The sequence below is a fragment of the Piliocolobus tephrosceles genome, chromosome 1 (assembly GCF_002776525.5).
Source record: "Piliocolobus tephrosceles isolate RC106 chromosome 1, ASM277652v3, whole genome shotgun sequence".
NCBI classification, from domain to species: domain Eukaryota; kingdom Metazoa; phylum Chordata; class Mammalia; order Primates; family Cercopithecidae; genus Piliocolobus; species Piliocolobus tephrosceles.
The window spans coordinates 33,457,593-33,477,258 of NC_045434.1; the positions used below are offsets into that span (position 1 = coordinate 33,457,593).

Here is a 19,666-nt window from a genome sequence, read left to right on the forward strand (position 1 = left end):
AATCAGCATTCATAGTTCGCATTTTATAAGATGTAGGAGGAACATAATGGGAGATCACCAAAAAGCTGGAGTGAGAGACGGTATTGGCCTCGGTCTCTGATCAGAAACGCAGCCAATCAGGCCAACATGAGGAGGGTCGCAGAGTGGGTAATGGCTGCACTCCTAATACCACCTCTTGTACATAGGAACTTTGGAATTCCTAATTAACAGTGTGACTTAGTCACAACTGAAGGACTACGAGTCTTTACTATAAATGATAATTCAAGTTTCACTGAGTTTGAGATGCCTTACAGCAGGTTAGGTGGTCTGCACTCTCGAATCCTTGTTCCTTTCACCGGCTCCCCTCCAATAAAGGGCCACAACTGCCCCCCATCAAAAGAGCCAAAGAGAATCATGGCATTGGTGGAATCACCCAAAAAGTGAACCAACATGGTCTTAGTATTCTCATCTGTGTCTATATATACTGTTGAAATCCTCTAGAATGTCACTTGTGTTTATGTACTTTACTTTCATCATGCATGGCCCATAGCAACATCCCTTTTTCCTATATTGAAGACATTCAGCCTGAGCACTGAAGTTCATCTTGCAACCAATGCCACTCAAATTTCTAGTGCTTTTCATCTCTGAACTCTTTAACTGTGGAAATAGAAATGATTTATTCTGGGAACCTTGACTCTATTCTCGTGACCTCCTCTGCAAACTGTTAAATGTTTTTCATACTGATGGGGTCACGAAGTCCTACAACATCACTATGAATTCTGCCTTAGCACCCAAATTTTTCCATCAAGATTTAGATTCTATCATTATCTCTCCTTTTCTGGCATCTTTTACATCTCTGCGTCACAAACATTTTACAATTGTTTCCAGAGCACAGGGAGAAATGGGGAAGAGTTCACACAAAGAATAGGGACATTCCAAGGGCCATGATATAGTTTACTGCATTTCTTTGAAGAAAAATGCTGCCCATTTCTAACCTTTATAAATCACTTCAATCCGTCAGAGCTAGCTAGCTTTCTAAAGCGAGTTCTTGGTATTCTATGCCTTTCCTCAAAAATGACTCCTTGGACTTAGAGCATTCTATCTTTCCAGTCTCAGTTTCTTCCTTTCCCTTTTACTCGCCGTCTGCCTCTGCCCTACTGGACTACTTGCTACTCACCTTCATGCTTCTTCACCTTTGCTTTTGCAGTGTTCTGAGCCTAGTATACCCGTTCCAGCATGACTCTGTCGGTTGAAATTCTACACAACACAGTTTAGATGACATCCACTCTAGTTAGAATTAATCACGTCTTTCTTCTCTTTTACAATTTTTTTTCATTTTTTTGCTTTTCTATCTACATTATTTAATTCTGCCTTAAGTCAAAGTTAGTTTTTTATATTTTTCCACTCTATGTTGCAAACTCCTCAAGGGACAGGACCGTATTATCTCTTTAGCTCCCCCCACTCCAGGGCCTAAGTACTCGAGAAGATTCTCTATAATGCCACCTGGGATAAGACTTAAGAGATTCAACATGTTTTACTGAGTCTCTAAAGGAACACAAGTAGTAAAAAGAAACCAGTAAGAAGCTTTGGGACTGTCAGGGTAAGGAGTCACTAGGTAGGCGTGTGTTACTCACATATAAATGGTGTCAGGTTCCAGGCATCGTATGATCAGAGAGATGGTGGTGAGCTGCTTGTCCGGCACCTGAGACGGCATTGCACAAGGAGACTTTGCTCCAGAGATGATGTCATCCACAAAGCTCAGCACTGTTTCTGCTCAGAGGGAAAGGAATGGAAAATGCATGAGAAACAATGATGGCTAAGCAATGAGGAGATGGAGTCAACTCAGTGAGAACTTAACATGACAATGACTTGGTCCTCAATCTCTAGGGTAGAGAAAGGAGACCTAGAAGGAATGGCCTTTTCTATTTCATATTTAATCACTCAGAGCCATTTGTCTAGAGTTAGTTCAGACACAACTAGCGCAAGAGGTACACATCACATCTGAGGGCTTTTTTTTTTTTTTTTTTTTTTTGAGACAGAGTCTAGCTCTGTCGCCCAGGCTGGAGTGCAGTGGTGCGATCTTGGCTTACTGCAACCTCTGCCTCCTGGGTTCAAGCAATTCCCCGGCTTCAGTCTCCCGAGTAGCTGAGATTACAGGCACATGCCGGGGTTTCACCATGTTGCTGAGGATGGTCTTGAACTCCTGACCTCGTGATCCACCCGCCTCGGCCTCCCAAAGTTCTGGGAATACGGGCATGAGGCACCATGCCCGGCCTGAGCGCTCCTTTATAAAATGTTCTTGGCATGGGCAGAGATAGCATTCTGGTCAGTGGCCCCTGCTATACCTCAGCAATACCTGTGCACATCAGGCAAAGGGCCTTGGCAGAAGCAGTAGGCAGCTCTCTATGCCTGAAGGCAGCTGTGTATGTCTCTAACCCTCAGTGGCAAGCTCACCGAAGCTGTTTATTTGAATTAGATTGTTGGTGCCATCATCCTGCTGGTGATCACATCCCATGCATAAGTTTTTGGGATTATGAATGTTGACCTTTCGCTGTGTGCAGGTAGTGAAATATTAAGGCAAGGAACATTTTTCATGGGGTGCTTCCATTCAGTTAAGGCTTCCCTCTTCTAGCTGAACCTGAGAAAAGCAGTTTGCTTCAGGAAAAGACATGGGCCAAACACATCTGTTTGCACATGCTTTTGCCTGGAGGGGGGTTATTAGCAAAGGAATTTTTTTTTTCTGTAATCATGGCAGTGGTTAGCAGAGAATTGTTTCCTAATTGTGGGCAGGATAACTAGTGTACTATATTGTTGTTTCTTTGTGAGTGTGCCTAGAGGCAATGAAATGGACACCTCTTTTATAAACAAAAAGCAAAATCAAAACAAGGCTTTGTCAGATGCTCACCACACAAAAACTCTTAAATGGACAAGATGACTGCTGCTTGGAAGAACAGCTGCTTCTTGGAGAAGCAGAACAGCTTCTTCTTCTCCCTGCTCCTCCTGCACTGCCCTGGGCTACTGGGGACCTGGAGCAAAGCCATGAGGCAGGACATTTTTCTTTGTTTTTAGTTTTATCACCTTGGTTCAAGACAAGCCCATGAGGTAGAAGGTGCTCACCTGTCTCCACTTTGGAGTGGTCCATCCTGTCAGTGACTTTCTCTTGACGGAGGAGGTAATCTACAATCTGCACCCCGATTGGTGGCTCTGAGTGTTCCCACTCCAGGACCACAAGAGTGCTGCTGGGCTCATGAACCGTGGAGAGTCTCAGCCTGTGTGCAGACGAGAAGGAACATGAAGCAGGGACACAACTGTGACTCCCTTTGGGCATTGACTACCTCAATTGTGGTACTGTAAACTTTTCTTTCCCAACCAACTACAAAAATGATTTCTTTGAGGGCCTCTTTCAAAAGATAGTAATGTTTTTGAGGACTCTTGAGATCTAAGTTTCATTTATTAAATGCCTGTTACATATTATAAACTCAGCCAATAAGTATAAATAAATAAATCAGTAGGTGAGTCAAAGGTGAATGAATGTCTGCATATTACATGGGTCAGAGGATAGGGCTTTTGGAGTAGTACCTTTTATATGGCTGGAAAATATCATAATTTCTAGATTTTCTCTTGAAAAATATCAAGAGAGTATGTGTATACTGCTCATATAAAGACATATTGAAGGTGATGTCCAGAATCTCAAATTAATAAGGCCACAGTTGGTTTGGCTTCCATAACCTTATCAGGATCTGCCCTGCCGGTGGGGGAAACCCCAGCTTCCTTTCTTGCTATGGAAACTAACCTATCCTTTTATCCACGCCATCTGCTAGCTGGACCTTGGAACAGGTTCAGTTTGGAAGTAATATTCATAAGGGGCTTTACTGGACAAGAGAAAGTTGAACACATGTCAAGTTCTCCTTGGAGTGATGACCTCTGCCTGCTTACCGAGATTCTGATTTCAGTTTCTGTCTTTGCTCTTGGGTTTCTGTGGATATCCTGGTTCCTGATTCCAGCCTTTCCTTGCTTTTCTCACTTCATACTCTCCTCATTCTTTACAAGTTGTCCACATTTACCACTGTCTTGCCTTGATAGCTCATACCTCTATGTACCTCATAGAAACTTAATAATCCTTGTTGGCATTCACTGGTATGGATCTCTTAACTGTCCATGTGGTTTCAATTCACAGTCGCCCTCTTATTTCTTGTATGTGCCTCGGGTTTCCCCTCTTTCTTCCAATTCTGTGTTTCTTTCAAGACCACTGGATTCTGGGAATGTTCCCCATTCCTGCTCACTCCAGCCTCCCTCCCTTATAAGTATCCCTGCCATTTATCTCATCCTTTGTTCCCAGATCTCATGATCACTCATATTCCTGACCCTCCTTTCCTCTGCCTGGCTCACAGGTACCTGTCGATGGTCTCAGGGGTCACTGTGCAAGGTACTAAGAATGAATGACACCAAACCATGTGCAATCTTGAATTTTAATTCAATAGACATTTGTGAAGCACCCATTTGTTGCTGGGGATGCAGTGGTGCACAAGCCCATCCCACTCCCTTCTTTCATGGAGCTTAGTGAACAATAGAAGCATATAATTATACATGTGATTATAATACTATGTGATAAGAGTTTCAAAAATAAATTATAGTAGGCTGTGGGCACAAAAGTAAGGAATTCAACTAGTGGGAAAATAATACAAAACACATGCTCTTCTGTTAGTGAAGGAGTGCAGAGTTTGCATATGACATTGAAGACGGACTAGACCCAAAACAGTGCGGATACTGACAAATTCATTAATTAGAGTCATATGCAGAGTGCTATTTTGAAAAAAAAAAAAAGCATTAGGAATATTAAGTAAGTTATACTTCTGAGAACACAAATTCTGTGAAAATATGGACTAAACCCAGCCTCTTTCGAGAAATGGAAGAGTATATGATTTACACAGACTTGTGTAAAACTAGAGTATATTTTCGTTTCCCACTGAAACTAAGATTTGCTACTGAAGGAGGTGATCAGTTGTCAAGAAAAGGAAACTCTTAAATAGACATTTACTGTTTATGAAAATTTAGCCCAATTTAATCTTTTGCAATAAGATCTAGTAAACACAGGCTTAAAAACAAAATAAGGACATTACGGCTGGATCTTCTGTCCACCTGATAACCATTTGGTAGCTTCAGTATTGTTTCAGAGGTAGCTCTCTTATCTGGTGAATTACTCTAACAGCAGCAGTTCTCCTAGCGGCTCCCTTTATATTAAATGAAAGAACTTTTATTAATAATGAGCTTGATTCTCTTTTAACTCAAGAAGTCCAAATCGTGACTATGAAGAACAGGAAGCCAGAAGTTGGTAGATCTACAGCCAAAGGCTGTAGGTATCTAACATCACCTACAGAGAGAAGGAAGACTTTGGACAAGAGAAGAAATTGGCTTGTAATGACCCTCTAGTGCTGCATTCTCCTCTTTCTCTGATCTCTTCTTGCTCTGTCCTGGTCCTATAGTGCCTACCCGCACCTGCATGAAACAGGCCTGAGGGCAGCCTCTCCATTGCTGGTTTCCTAAGCAACCTGTTGATCCTGCCTACTCAGTCTTCCACTTTTGCAGGTCCTGATCCTTACTTCAGGATTTCTTTGCCTTACCAGCCCCTGGGGTCACTCTCTTCCAGCTTGTCCTGCCAGCACTCTTTATCAGATACAATATTCCTGTGGCTTCAGTCCCATGGCAGATGCCATATTAGAGGCTACAAGGGATTCTTGTCTCAGGTCCCGGCTCTCAGCTTGGCCAGTTCTGTTTAGTCTTCCATTGAGGGGAAGGAAAGTGGGCATGTCCATTCTCAGACACCTTTGTAGCACTTCATCCTCTTCACCCCTCAAAAGCAGACCCTCCTATTGTTCATCCCCAGCCCTCTGCTCTTCCCACTTGATTCTTGTTCTGAAGCATTCTTTCTAATAGCTGTGGTTTCGTCTCCCATTTCTCTGGGGTTGACTGAAATCTCAACTCTAGTATTTACTTTTTTGCAGAGCTCCATCTTTCTTTTTGCACAATGAACATCCCCATACACTCAACTACCCCGTGACAGCATCAAGGCAAGCCCAAGTGAAACTGGCCTCCTCCTCAAACCTGCATATCCTTTTATTCTTCTTTGCTCAGTGATGGCCTATTCATCTTCCCAGCCACGAGGGCTATAAGTCTTAAGTTCGCTTTCCACTTCTCCTTTCTCCTCACCACTACTTCATTCAGTCACCAAGCCCTGTTGGTTCTACCCCAGACAATTTCTCAATTTTATCCTCTCCATTCTATAATGGCCAAGAACATGCCTCTTCGCCAATTCTGCTTCCTGCTCTACCACTTTGGAAAAATCATTCAATCCATTTGAATGCATTTTTTTTCTTTTTTGTCTATTAAATGAGCAGTATCTAACTGCTCCATACAATGCCTGGCACCCAGTAAGTGTTCAATGAGTGGTTATGTTGTTGGTCCAGTTAAGCTCTCAGTGTCGATCTCTAACTTCTTCCATTACAATGGCACTTTTCTCCCCATTGTCTTCTAGTTATGCTGTCCGACTTTCTCCACCGTCAAGGAGAAGTTCAAGCGCCACCTCCTCCACAAAGCCTTCACCACGGCTTCAGTTCAGACTTGACCATTCCCTCTTCACACTTTCTTTAAATGCCACTTGTTAACACTTGTCACACCCTTTCTTCTATCAAACCATCTGTGCTGCCTCCCCTGGTAGACTGAAAACTCTCTGAAGGCAGGTATTGTGTCATATTTTTCTTTATGTTTCCCAGTACCCAGCCTATTTCTTTGCAAATAGTAGACACTCAGTATTTGTTTACAAAATAATGCTGAAAGAGAGAAAGAGAACCGTACACAGGCTGCGGGAGAGGCGCACAGGTGGGGAGTCCATCAGCTCCAAAAGCAGTGGAGTCACATCGACACCAGTCCTCGATGACATCTCCAGTCCCTGAGCACCAGAGAGAGCTCATGGTAGCCTCCTGCAAGAGCTGCGTGAGAGAACAGGGAAAAGATTGAGTGTTGAGAAGCCAGGGCTAGGCCATCAGAATCAAGAGGCAGAGTGTCAAGGATCTGCATGGCCCTAAATTACTTCCGGCAACAGGTTGTGTGGCCACTTTATCATTGTGGAGTCTCACATTCTGATTCCAGGAGATTGTTTCTGGGAAGCCTGAACCTCTTAGAACCTCTAGGGTGTCCCTCTCCCTTTACCGTAACAGTTCCCCCTTGTGGTAACGGGCTGCCACTTTGGGAGCAAGTCATATTCCGCCCTCCATCTGCCTCATATGCCACTCCATCATTCCACAACTTAGGCTCTAGAAAAAAATGATGCCTCTACCACACATCTTCTGGGTGGCTACTCTTCCCTCCGCCCAGAGGCATTAGCCTTTTCCCAAATGCCTCTCTGTGCATCCTTATCTACCTGCCCCAGTATTCCCTTTGCATTCCTTCAGCATGCTTTCTAACCCGCTTACAATATTTTTACAGTGCTGCCTTGGGTTGTGATTAGGCATTAGGCATTTCTTTCTTAGTAAATCATGAACAGGAGAAGCAATGTGGCACACAGGCTAAGAGCTGGGCTCTGGAGCTGTCGGCCCTGAGTGAGAACTCCCACTTTGCCAATCACTGCTATGTGACCTTGGGCAAGTTACATAAGCTCAGTTTCCTCAATAATAAAATGGGATAAAAATAGCACTTTGCTAATAGACTTGCTGTGATAATTAAATATAATAATATATGCCAAATGAAATAATGTATGCATAGTACCTGGAACACATTAGTCACCAATAAATGCCAGCAATTATTATTGTCTTTGAATAACAGGGTTGAGTCTTAGGTAGAAATTTGTAACCAACATAGAACCTACCAGAATTCTTTACATGCAGAGGGTTCATAGAGATATTTACTATTATGTAAAAGGACAGAAGGATAAAATTAGACCAGCGAAGTAACAGAACCCGTAATAGGGTCAGTCCCTGTTGAGGATGTGGATCCTGATGGAGTACTGACCCTTCAGTGGGGCACTGCTGCCTCAGCCCCACCCCAAGGGGAGGGAGAGGGTGGGACTTGCTGCAGGGAGCATGGCTGGTCCAAGCTGGCCAAGGTCAGGACTTTCCCTCTGGGTGAGCCCAACATCTGCAGCTGTGGCTGTTTCTTATGATTCTCTTCTCTTTGTTTCATTCTCACCACATTCACATCTAATCTATGAATTAGAAAAGTGAAACCTAGCTATCCTTGAAAATTTTAGACCAAAGAATTCAAAAGAAAAAGAGACAAAGGGAAAAAAGGAGATAACTCTACAAAAATCAAAATGTCTAAACCTAAAGCCAGCAGCCTATGTTCCATTCTTTCAGAACTTTACATAGGCCACCTTAGGTTAGAATAGTTAGAATAAGGGTCCATCCTGCCCCCTCCCCGGATTGGAAGACTCTAGGAAACAGAAACCAATGAATGAGTATAACCATGATTTGTGCAGAGATTTATAATTTACAAGGCCCTTTTCGATGCTAACGCTTTGATGAATAGTTATCATGATTTACAGTGGAGAAGACTGAGAGTCAAAGATGTGAGGTGACTTGCTCAGGGTCACAGGCTGGTGAACAGAGCAATGCCAGAACCTGATTTCAACATGACTCACTGGACATCTTAGGCTCCCAGCATGAAGCCTGGTGCATAAGCGCCCACTTTATACTTTGCCTGACTGATCCAAATTCAAAATTAAAAGGTGCATTGCTTAAAACTAGGAAAACAGATGTCCTTTGAGATAGGTAGAATAAAGGCAACATTGTGACTACTGCCTTGCAGAGCCTTCAATCAACAATTATTTGCTAAGCACCTGCAAGGGGCCATTTTCTACGTGAAGCACTAAGGATACGAGGATGCACAAGACACCTGTGGCCCCTGTCTGCATAAATCCTAAAGTCAGATGACAAACAAACAAGCAAAGTTACAATAACCAAATCACCACACCTGTGGTCAGAACCTCAAAGGAAAAGGTTGAGCTGCCATAAATGCATATGGTGGCAAGAGAGACAAGGAAGAGTAGATAAGCTCACAGAGGGGTACACGGAGGCCTCTATGAGGATGCAACTTTTTATCTGAGCTCTGAGGGCTGGATCAAAAGTTATTTACTCATGAAAGTTGAAGCAGTGTTCCAGGTTGAAAAAACAATGTCAACAAGACCAGCCTGGATGGAACTTGACTTCTAAAATCAATGGAAAAAAGGTGGGTCTCTCTGTAAAAGACGGCCTGAGGGAGAAAAGACATTCTCAGCAAGCAGGAGGGAGACAGGGCTGAAACACAGAGGCCTGGTGTGTTGTGGTGAGGCAGGGGGCCACATTTCAAGACCACTGGTAAGTAATTGCAGTGTTTAAAACAGTGGAGCAACATGATCAGATTTTCAATCCAAAAGAGAAAGGACAAATACCTGTGATGACAAATATGCTAAATGTCATTTTGCAAAAGTTTTCACTCTCCATCTTCGATTCACACCACTCTGTAAGAGTTCCTACTCTGGGCGGGGTGTGGTGGCTCGTGCCTGTAATCCCAGCACTTTGAGAGGCCAAGGCGGGAGGATCACCTGAGTTCAGGAGTTCAAGACCAGCCTGGCCAACGTGACAAAACCTTGTCTCTACTAAAACTACAAAAAATAAACTGGCCATGGTGGTGGGCACCTGTAATCCCAGCTACACAGGAGGCTGAGGCAGGAGAATCTCCTGAGTCTGGCAGGCAGAGGTTGCAGTGAGCTGAGATCATATCACTGTACTCCGGCCTGGGCAGCAGAGCAAGACCCTGTCTCAAAAAAACAAACAAACAAACAAACAAAAAAGAGTTCCTACTCTCTGAATCCTGGGCTGCAGGTAACTGCAAACTGTTGGATGAGGATAGAAGAGAGGAATTAAGAAGGAACCCATTTGGAAAGAAAGAGAAAGGGAAATTACATTTGTCTGAGTATCTACAATGTACCCAGCATTGCATAGGGCATCCACATTTGTTATCAGACTTAATCCTTATTCCGGGAAAGAAATAAAATTTTCCAATTTTTGTTATTGTTGTCTCCAAGGAGAGAGGTTGAACTTCAAGCTAAATTCATCTATCCATTCATTCATCTATTTATGCATCTGTTCATTCATTTATTTAGCAGAAAGCGAACTATGCATCAGCCACTTGCTAGGCACTGGGATTCTGGAGAAGAAAAACATCCTCATAGTCTAGAGGGGAGGAAATAACTGTGTCAACAGCTGTGATAATAGGTGATGCATGCTGTAAAAGATGTAGATACAAGCCGGGCACGGTGACTCATGCCTGTAATCCCAACACTTTGGGAGGTCAAGGCTGGTGGATCACCTGAGGTCAGGAGTTTGAGACCAGCCTGACCAACATGGAGAAACCCCATCTCTACTAAATATACAAAATTAGCCGGGCGTGGTGGCGCATGTCTGTAATCCCAGCACTAGGGAGGCTGAGGCAGGAGAATCGCTTGAACCCGGGGGGAGGAGGTGTGAGCCAAGATCATGCCATTGCACTCCAGCCTGGGCAACAAGAGCGAAACTCCATCTCAGAAAAAAAAAAAAAACCAACAATAAAAAAAAAAAAAGATGTATATACACACACAATGGGAATTACATGAAGGGATACTTGGGTTGGCCTAGGAGTGAAAGGAAGGGCTTTTGGCAGCTGGTGATATTTGAGCTGAAACTGAAGTAACAGGAGGACTTTTCCAATGACAGAAATGTGGGCGAGAACATTCTTGGGACAGAGAGTTTGAAGTCTGAAGGGACTTATGCAGGAGAAAAAATGTGTTTGAGGGAGTAGAGAGAGTTAAATTTTGGAGTACAGAGTATAAGATATAGAGTGGTAACAACCTAAGTAACTGAAGACAAAATTGGATCATGAACTGCCTTGTAATGATGTTCTGAGGACCTTAGATTGTATTCAATAGATTCTGTGGAGCCATTAAATTACTTTGATGCCAAATTATCTGAAGTCCATATTAGATATATAATTCTGGGTGGTCTGTTAGGGAGACCAGTGAGAAGGTTACTTTAACAGGATAGTAGCCTGATATCACAAAGGATATCGGAAACAGGTTGTGATGGGGGTATCATAAAAAGAGAATGAATTCAAGAGATATTTTTGGCTCTTGGTGACAAAATGGATGCTGGGAATGATGAGGAAATTCTAAGAAGTGTCCGTAGTCTCCAGTTCAGGCAACTTAGTGGAAGACAGTGCCATTCACTGGGATGGCCACACAACAGGTATGAGTTTGTGCTGGAAGATGATAAGTTCAAATGTGTTGGGTTTGAGATACCTGGTTCACTATATGGTTTGACCTATTTGTTGGTTTCTTTATGATATTCACAGATTAGACTGAAATATAGCATCAGAGATTATTTAGCCCAACAGGAGGACAATGAGACCAGCAAAGGTCAGAAAATGGACCCAACGATGCTCCAGGGATAGAAATAAAAACACACATTAAATTACACTCTAATGTCATGATTTGGCACTCCTCTACTTCTTAGCTTCTTCATCATCATCTCCGTTCTTTAGGAAAGGGCAAAATTAGAAAGAAAAACAGAACAGCGGATGGCAAAGACAAAATATGTCTAAGGAAGAAACGTGACAGTGACTGAACTCCAGCTAGGATCACTTGTCTATGTGTTTAGAAATTAAGGAGTTCAAAAGATGGCCAGATGGAAAGCATTTCTCAACCCCTCTTAAAACTGGTGCAGGGAGAATGGGAAGGGCCTGAGGTATGGCCAAGTAGGGGATTCAGAAAGGGAGTTGCTAAAGACAAACTTCCTTCAGCTTCCCCATTTTGCTCGCAATCCTCCATAGAAAACACGATGCGCTCTCTAATCTCCCAGCATGCCTTCTCCATTCTGCAGCTCTGCATGCCCTGTCGCAAGGATGGTTTTGCGTTAGCTCTCTGATCCCACTGCTCCCAGGCAAGGGGTCCGGGAGCTCTTAGGGTATCAGCAGCAGCAGCCTTGAGACAAACAGGGGCAGGTAACGGGAGAAGAAGAGGGCTGAGCATTGGCTTAAAGACATTGCAGCTCTGGGTCTCCATGGTGACCCAAGCCCTCTGCCTTTCTTTATCCTTTCAGATCCATCCTTCCGAAGGTCTCTTTTCTCCCACTCCTCTTCCCGTAGCCACCTTTATCAGATTGAAGACAAATGTGTAGGCCACGAGAAAAATTTATCGTTTTGCTCCTGTGAAAAACCTTATTTTCAAACACTCGGTGAAATATCTGTGGCAGAGGCGGGTAGGCAAGAGAAACACACACACCTACAAAATCCCTCCTGTTGGTCTGAGCATTACCTATGAAACAAACACCAGGTGTTCCTTAAGGAGAAAACAGAAAGCAATTATCACCCCACCTGGATGGGCACACCTCTCAGGCAGGTAAGCAGCTCACTGCTGTGACTCCTGCTGCCTTGTCGCCTTGTCCCCAAGGCTGCCTTTGCCATAGTTTCAGAAGTCCCACACCCAGCATCTCCTTGTTTTTACTTTTGTTATTGTTGCGGTTGCTACTGCTTTGTGTTTAGACTCACTCTGATCTCTATGTCCTTGAGGAGGTTGGAGAGCTAGGAAAGGAGCTGAGCTACGGCCTCTGACACAGTTCTCCAGCCCTTCTTTTTGGTTCCATCCATTTTCTCCTGGCATCTTTGGAAAGGGAGAGGCAGAGGCAAAAGAGGAGTGGTTGGGAAATGTAATGGCCCAGCAGCATAATAGAAAAGCAGAAAGATCTGCCTGGATGTGGTGTTTTGTTCTTAGAGCCAGAGTGATGGGCAGGAAACCAACCCCTTCCAGGCTGAGGCTGCCAGATCCTTCCCTTTGCAACCTGTGCCCGATATGCTCCTTCTAGTCCAGCTGCAGCTGGGCCAGGCTAAGGGATCAGCGAGGGAAGCTGGCCCACCTCCCAAGCCAACCAGAGTGAGGCAGAGCTGAGCATCCTCTCACAACTGTCCCCAAGGCATGAGGGTTCTCTAAACAATGACTTTGATGATGGCAAATGTTGTGCCTCCCTACTTGTTTCCTTCCAGCCCTTTGTGTAGGGCTCAAAGCCTTATACAAGTGCTCAGTTGTGACTCCTGAATCATATTTTCCTGGGTGTTGTAGATGTAATGATTTCACAACATGCAAACATGCAAATTTAAGCAAATTAGGTGCCTAGATTAGCTAAACAAAAAGCTTCACTATCCATATTCTAGTATGGCCCTCAACCGCACCCTGTCACTCCCTCACACCATTTTGAAAAGCCCTCTGTTGTGGTTGATGCCTCCCAGAGCCAAGAGTCCCAGGCCTCTTACCCTCTGGGTCTGGTTGTTGGTCACTAGTTCATAGATGGGGGCTGCTTTGGTAACCTCCAGCAGCACCGGCTCAGCAGGGGTGTCAGGGCTGGATGTCACATGACACAGGGGGCAGGACGAGGGGCATCGTCCCTTGCTCTGGCACTCCATGCGGACTCCAGCCGCCATGCGCTTGGTGCCGGAGTCTGACAAGCTGGCGATGTATTCTGGGAATGTCAGCACCTTGGGGTCTCTTTCCCGCTCCTCAGACTCATCGGATGGGGAGTTGCCTGCAGACACAAAACGGAAAGAAACAGTGAGGGAGTCAAAAAAGTAAGGACTAGCATGACCTCATGGCCCCTGAGTGCTGGGGTCCAATCTTTGGGATCAGAAACAGCTGCTGAAGGGGTAATTCTGTGATTCTGCCATCCCACTTAATTTGGAGCACCCAACCTCCCAGTGACACGGAGTTGGAAATGGCCCTTTTCAGTGAGAATCTAGGTTGTTCCTTTTCTCAGAATCATCAGCTCCACTGAATCTCTAGAGGGATCGGGCTCTGTGCTGATGACCCTCAGCAAGAACACAAACCATAACAATGATTGCTCTATGACTCAGTTTCTTCATCTATGAAGTAAAGATATGAACAGTACCTATGTCTAGCATTGGGTAATGAATGAATGGCAAATCCTTTTATAAAGCACATAACACTATGGCTAGTACATGGCAAACCATCATCATAATAGTTTTAATTATAAATATAGCTAAGATTTAGGGAGCCTGTACTATAAAAGTGAGATCCATTCAAGGTCTACTTTAACCATTATGACAACTCTCTGCATGGAGTTCTATCATTACACTCAGTTTATAGATGAGGAAAATGAGGCCAAGAGCTTCAAGGTCACACAGCTAGTAGACTGTGAGAGCTGGGGTTTTAATCTACTTTTGTCTGATTCTTAAGTCTTTTAGGTCAGAGAGGAAGACGACTAGAACTCTGTTTCATTATTAATCAATGTATTGAAGATGGAAAGGGAATTTTGACTTTTTCAGAAAGACTTGCCCTCCAAAACTTGAGAGATGGGTCCACATCAATTTTGTTTGTTGAGTAAAGGATAGTTAAAGATCTTTCTGTCTACTTTTGGTGACAAACATAGGAATTGCCTATCAGAGAATAATGGTTTGTTCTTTATACAAGAAAGCACTGCTTGGTATTTCTCTTCCCAGTCCTCATGATTCGCCATTTAACTTATTAATTCTAAAGGAAGATTGAAGTAGTGCTTGCTGACAAAAAAGCACTGGGTTTCTGAGATTCATCCCTCCTTTTTGCACACTTGTAGTCCTGAATGTGAAACAGCTTCAGAGAGACCACTAGGCTTTTGGACATCCTGGGTATATACAGAACATTCCTTCTGGCCCTCTCAGACTCATGAAGAATGCAAGAGATCATGGGCTGAACCTTTGGAGGCACTGGTTGGAAGGATTTTTAAAGTGGTTCCAGAAGGTGATTGTAGAGATGACTCATTGACTTTATAAAAGAGTTATCTCTTATGGGGTCCAGGGAGCTCTTTGTGATTCCCTTCTTGTTTGCTATGTAATATGAGCCCATTTAGAAACATCGCAAGGCATTTCAGCATTGTTGTTTCCCAGAGGAAACAATGAGGAAGTTTTACCTAGCACGTTAAGGCAAAGGACTCCCTGACTATAAACATGGTATATAATTCATCACATACTTGCATTTTGTTTAATAATCGACCCAGAACCAAGCTCAAGCCCGTCCTAGATTATAAGATAACTGCATAACTACTCACACCAAAAATAAAAATGATGCCTTCAAATAGAACTAACCCTCAAATCACTTCACCCATGGGTAAATCTTCACTGACATGGAAGTTTATGCAACCCAGTCAACCACGTGGCTACGGGTATCTACAAAGTGGCCACAAGCTGATCCAGGACTCCCCTCTGCCAGCCCCTGGCCAGGCCCCCAGTCTTTTCCAATATATTGTATGGATTGGGCAGGAGCGAGTGTGGTTGGGGTGAGGCCTTTGATCCCTGGTGTGATTTCTGGACAAACAGCCCTTCATTAATGCCTCATGATGTTTCTAAATGGGCTCATATTACATAGCAAACAAGAGCAGAATAGCAGAGAGCTCCCTGCACCCCATAAAAGAGAGCTCTTTTTGTGAAGTTGATGAGTTGTAGCTCATAATCACCTTCTGGAACCACTTTGCAAATCTTTCCAACCAGTGCCTCCAAAATCCAGCCTATCAAGCATCATGTTCTGCATCTGAGAGGAATAGAATGAGTGTTGTGTGTGTGTCCATCATTCCCCAAAGCCCAGCGGTCTCTCTGAAGTTGTTTCATGCAATGTATGGAAAAGGGCTCAAGCATTTCAGAAACCCAGTGCTTTTTTTGTCAGTAAACTCTACTTCATTAAGAAAGTAAGTAAAGGGCGAATGTGGTGGCTCACTCTTGTAATCCCAGCACTTTGGGAGGCTGAGGCAGGTGGATCATGAGGTCAAGAGATCGAGGCCAGCCTGTCCAACATGGTGAAATCTTGTCTCTACTAAAAGTACAAAAATTAGCTGGGTGTGGTGAAGCACGCCTGTAATCCCAGCTACCCGGGAGGTGGAGGCAGGAGAATCGCTTGAACCCAGCAGGCAGAGGTTGCAGTGAGCCGAGATCGCGCCACTGCACTCCAGCCTGGGCTACAGAGCAAGACTCCGTCTGGAAAAAAAAAAAAAAAAAAAGAAAGAAAGAAAAGAAGTAAAATCCCCCACCCCCCACAAAAGAAAATCAGTAAAGATACAGTTTCTTTTCAAAAAAGATTATTGAAATTTCGCCATGCACGTCTCCTAGTTCGCTCTTAGGCACCTTCCAATCATATGCATTTCCTTACTGTCCTGCAGCCCTCCTTGTTGAGAATCTGTTCGAGTCTGGGAAAAGAATTTCCAGGAAATGACCGCTAGATGGTGATATAAGTCTAAAATGACTTGTGAGCGGGAGAAGAAAAAAATGGGTAAATCTCACTTTGGCACCATAGAAAATAAACTATGAAAAAGTAACACATGGCTCCTTTAAAAATGTTGTGGAGGTACAATTTTTCTTCAACCAGAGAATAAAAGATTAGAGACTAAAACAGTTCCATAACATTTACCCTAAAGAGAAAAATATAGAGGGCAGAATAATTAAAGGAAAATTACATTCCGAAGGGAAAACAACCCCTACCCCCAATATCCTTAACATGGAGTAAACTTCATGTTTTACTACTTCAAAGGGGAAGTAATATGCCGCCAATGTCTTTTGTCGCACCTTGAATCCCCAAATACCCAGGCAAGCTCCCCACGCCCCTCCCCTCATTACTAAGCGTGTACAAGTCTCATGACAAACGTGGCCACTAGAGGGCGCTGCGACCACAAACAGCCTGGAGCTGAGGGTCCGAGGGCCTTCCTGCTCTCCAGCTGGCCATCACTGGGTCTTGTCATACCTGTAAACATCTGAGGGGCTGCTCCCCTTGCTACTGTTTTCTGGCGATCCCAATTAAAATCAAGATGCAGCGAATCCCCCTCAAAGCCCTTCAGTCCTAGATTCCTGGCAAGGTTAGGGAGTAGACAGGAATGGGAATGATGCAGAAATTCGTGGAAGGAACCCACCAAACTCTTGCTTTAATTCAGAATTATATTTTCTGTCTCCGGAAAACCTTCAGGTCCATATAAAAAGACCCCTGCGGGAGGCCAAGACCCACTGCCCTCTGTTCCCCTTGCCATGCAGCATAGGGCTGTCTGGAGAGGAGATGGATTCGCACAGGAGGGATGAGCAGGGAGCTCCCAAAAGCTATCTATTCAGCTTCCAGCAAAGAATAGAGATGTGTGTGTGAGGGAGATTTTTCAAATAAGAAACGCATTTCCTATGTGCAGTTAAAGATACAATTGGGAAGTACTCTTTAAAATGATGGAGTCCAGTGGTGAAAGCCCAGATAAATCTCCCTTAGTCCAAAGAGAGCACCTATAACCATTATGTCTGTGGTAAGCGAGAGTCGATCGGGTCCTAAAAGCTTCAGGAGAGGCTGATCTTTGACCCTTGCTTTTAACTCCTCCTGTGTGGGAGTGAACAGTGGGGGAGGTTTGTGCCTGGAGAGTTGCAGGAGAAGACCCCACCTTACTTCCTTGTGAGTCAATGGCTCACCCCTTCCACTGCCCACACCTGTTACAGTTCTTTGGGGCATCTTCCCTCTTCTACCCTCTAGAGTCTGAGTAGAACTATTCTAGAGGTTAGAGACACTAAGCAATCTTTTAGCAAAATAAATATTCTAGTCCAATAAGTACACTATCTCACCGGACAGAAGCAATAAGCTACAATTAAGGTCTCAAAATCTTATAATTGACAAAGGTACCTTTTGATAAAGAATACCCAGGTGTGGCTCCCTCCCACCTCTGCAGAATTCACTCCACTGTTGTCAGAGAAGGTTCCGGAGTCCAGTCAGGATACTTCAGTTTCTTACAAATAGAAGAACATCCAACCTGAATGTAGTTAACAATCCTAAAACTGCAAAGCATTTTTGCAAATACAGTTTGCTATAAATACATGCCATTTGCTTTAGGCTAAATCTGTATCCTAGAGCATACAGTGGATGAGTTTCCCCAATAGAACATTGTGGTATGAGAATATTCGCGTCCTTAAAGCTCAACATGTCATTGTGGATGTGCACATGGCCTTAGGCATGTACATAGTGACCCACCTAGATTCAGGAGCACATGAGGGTGACAAGAGTGACTGACCCATTCTCATGCAGGACCTGCTCTTCTGGTGGTAACTGACAGGCCAGGAGGTGAATTACTTGTTATGAAGTAAATTGGTACAATTCCTATAGGATTCTGAGGCTGCTTAAGAATCTCTCTCCTGAGCTGCTGCCCAAGGCAACGAGATGCTAATGACATCACAGCTAGAACGACAGAAGCAGTTCATTAGGCAGCAAAGAAATCAAATGCAAGCAAAACAGATCCCAGCTTTTGGAGACAGCTTAGGATCCACAGGAAAGAAAGCTTGATGTGGGGCAAATGAAGCACGGGCCACCCTGAAGCCCACCAAACCCCTGCATTCCAGGATCTGCCCCAACCCCCACCCCAGTCTACAGCTCCAGCCAGATGCCCTAGAGTCATCAAAATTCACACAGAAGTCCATCTACTCAGGCTCTAATAAGCCTCTTGGGATGTTCAATCACGTCTTTGGACAGAGAGATCACTATGGACTTAAAATGAACTGCTAGACCTGCCATGATGACATACTCTCTGAGCTCAAATAAAACACAGTGCAATGGATTAACAATTGGGGAAAAGAAGATAGGACATAAACTGACCATCTTTTTCTCCGCCTCTACATGAAATAATAAGTGCCTTGGGGTCAGGAACTATGTCTTTTTTATCTTTGAAACGTCTTTGCCTAGTTTAGGTCTACGTATCTATCCCATGTATCCATGAACATGTTGGAGTGAACATATTAAGTCATGATCTTAGGTTTACATTTTTAGAAAAAGTCAAACACAAAGAAGAAAACAAAAGCATTTATAAACAGTTCTCTAGTCCTTTACTAACACATCAACCAATAAAGAAGAAAGGAGAAAGCATTATTCTGATCACAGCCAACTCTATATCCCTGGCCAGGATCTCTCCCACAAGGAACAAAACCTCAATATGCTTTCTTGGACATCCACTTCTATGTCCAATAGGCACCCCAAACTCAATATGTCCCAAATTGGAGTCGTCATTTCCTCCACACTCTCCTCAGCAACTATTCCTCCTCGTACAGGTCCTAGCTCAGCAAAACGCACTGCTAACTTCCTAGTTGCTGAAGTCAGAAATTACAGCTTCCTTGCTGGTGTGTCCTCTCTCTCTCTCTCTCTCTCTCTCTCTCTCTCTCTCTCTCTGTCTCTCTCCCCAGTCACCTAATCTTATGAAATTACATTTGTTTTAGCCCCCACTGTCCACTTCTCTTGCTCCATGCCCACGGCCACTCAAGGGCTGTTTAATGTGTGTGGCCTGAGACAGACTGCCTGGGGTTAATCTCTGACCTTACCACTTGCTGTGAAATTTGGGGTGAATTTCTTAATCTTTCTGTGTTTGAACTTTCTCATACATAAACTGGAGATAATAAATGAACTGATTTAGTAAGAATGTAGGAAAGGCTAACTAATGTAATTCACAAAGACAGTTTAGAACCGAGCCTGGGACATATTGAGTGCTTTCTAAATTTACTTATTCTCTCAATGCCTGTTCACTTACCTGCCCTGCTCACCACCAACACCATGGGATGGCAGATGCCTTGAAGGACAAAATCATGCCTTGTTCTCCACTATAATATCCCACATGCCTAATATGTAACATACACTAATGTATTCAACAAT

At 43.8% G+C, this 19,666-nt stretch overlaps 1 protein-coding gene across 3 annotated transcripts in view; it reads right to left on the reverse strand.

Moving 5' to 3' along the window:
• The window catches only part of ASTN1 (astrotactin 1), a 320,502-nt gene that overhangs the window by 23,306 nt on the left and 277,530 nt on the right, over nucleotides 1-19,666 (reverse strand). For all 3 annotated transcript variants that reach the window (XM_023231254.1, XM_023231253.2, XM_026447749.1), the window contains exons 17-20: nucleotides 13,291-13,559; nucleotides 6,832-6,965; nucleotides 3,097-3,248; nucleotides 1,614-1,749 (exon numbers count right to left, since the gene is read on the reverse strand). In XM_023231254.1, the coding sequence (XP_023087022.1) occupies nucleotides 1,614-1,749; nucleotides 3,097-3,248; nucleotides 6,832-6,965; nucleotides 13,291-13,559 (691 nt within the window). The remainder of the gene's footprint in view (nucleotides 1-1,613; nucleotides 1,750-3,096; nucleotides 3,249-6,831; nucleotides 6,966-13,290; nucleotides 13,560-19,666) is intronic.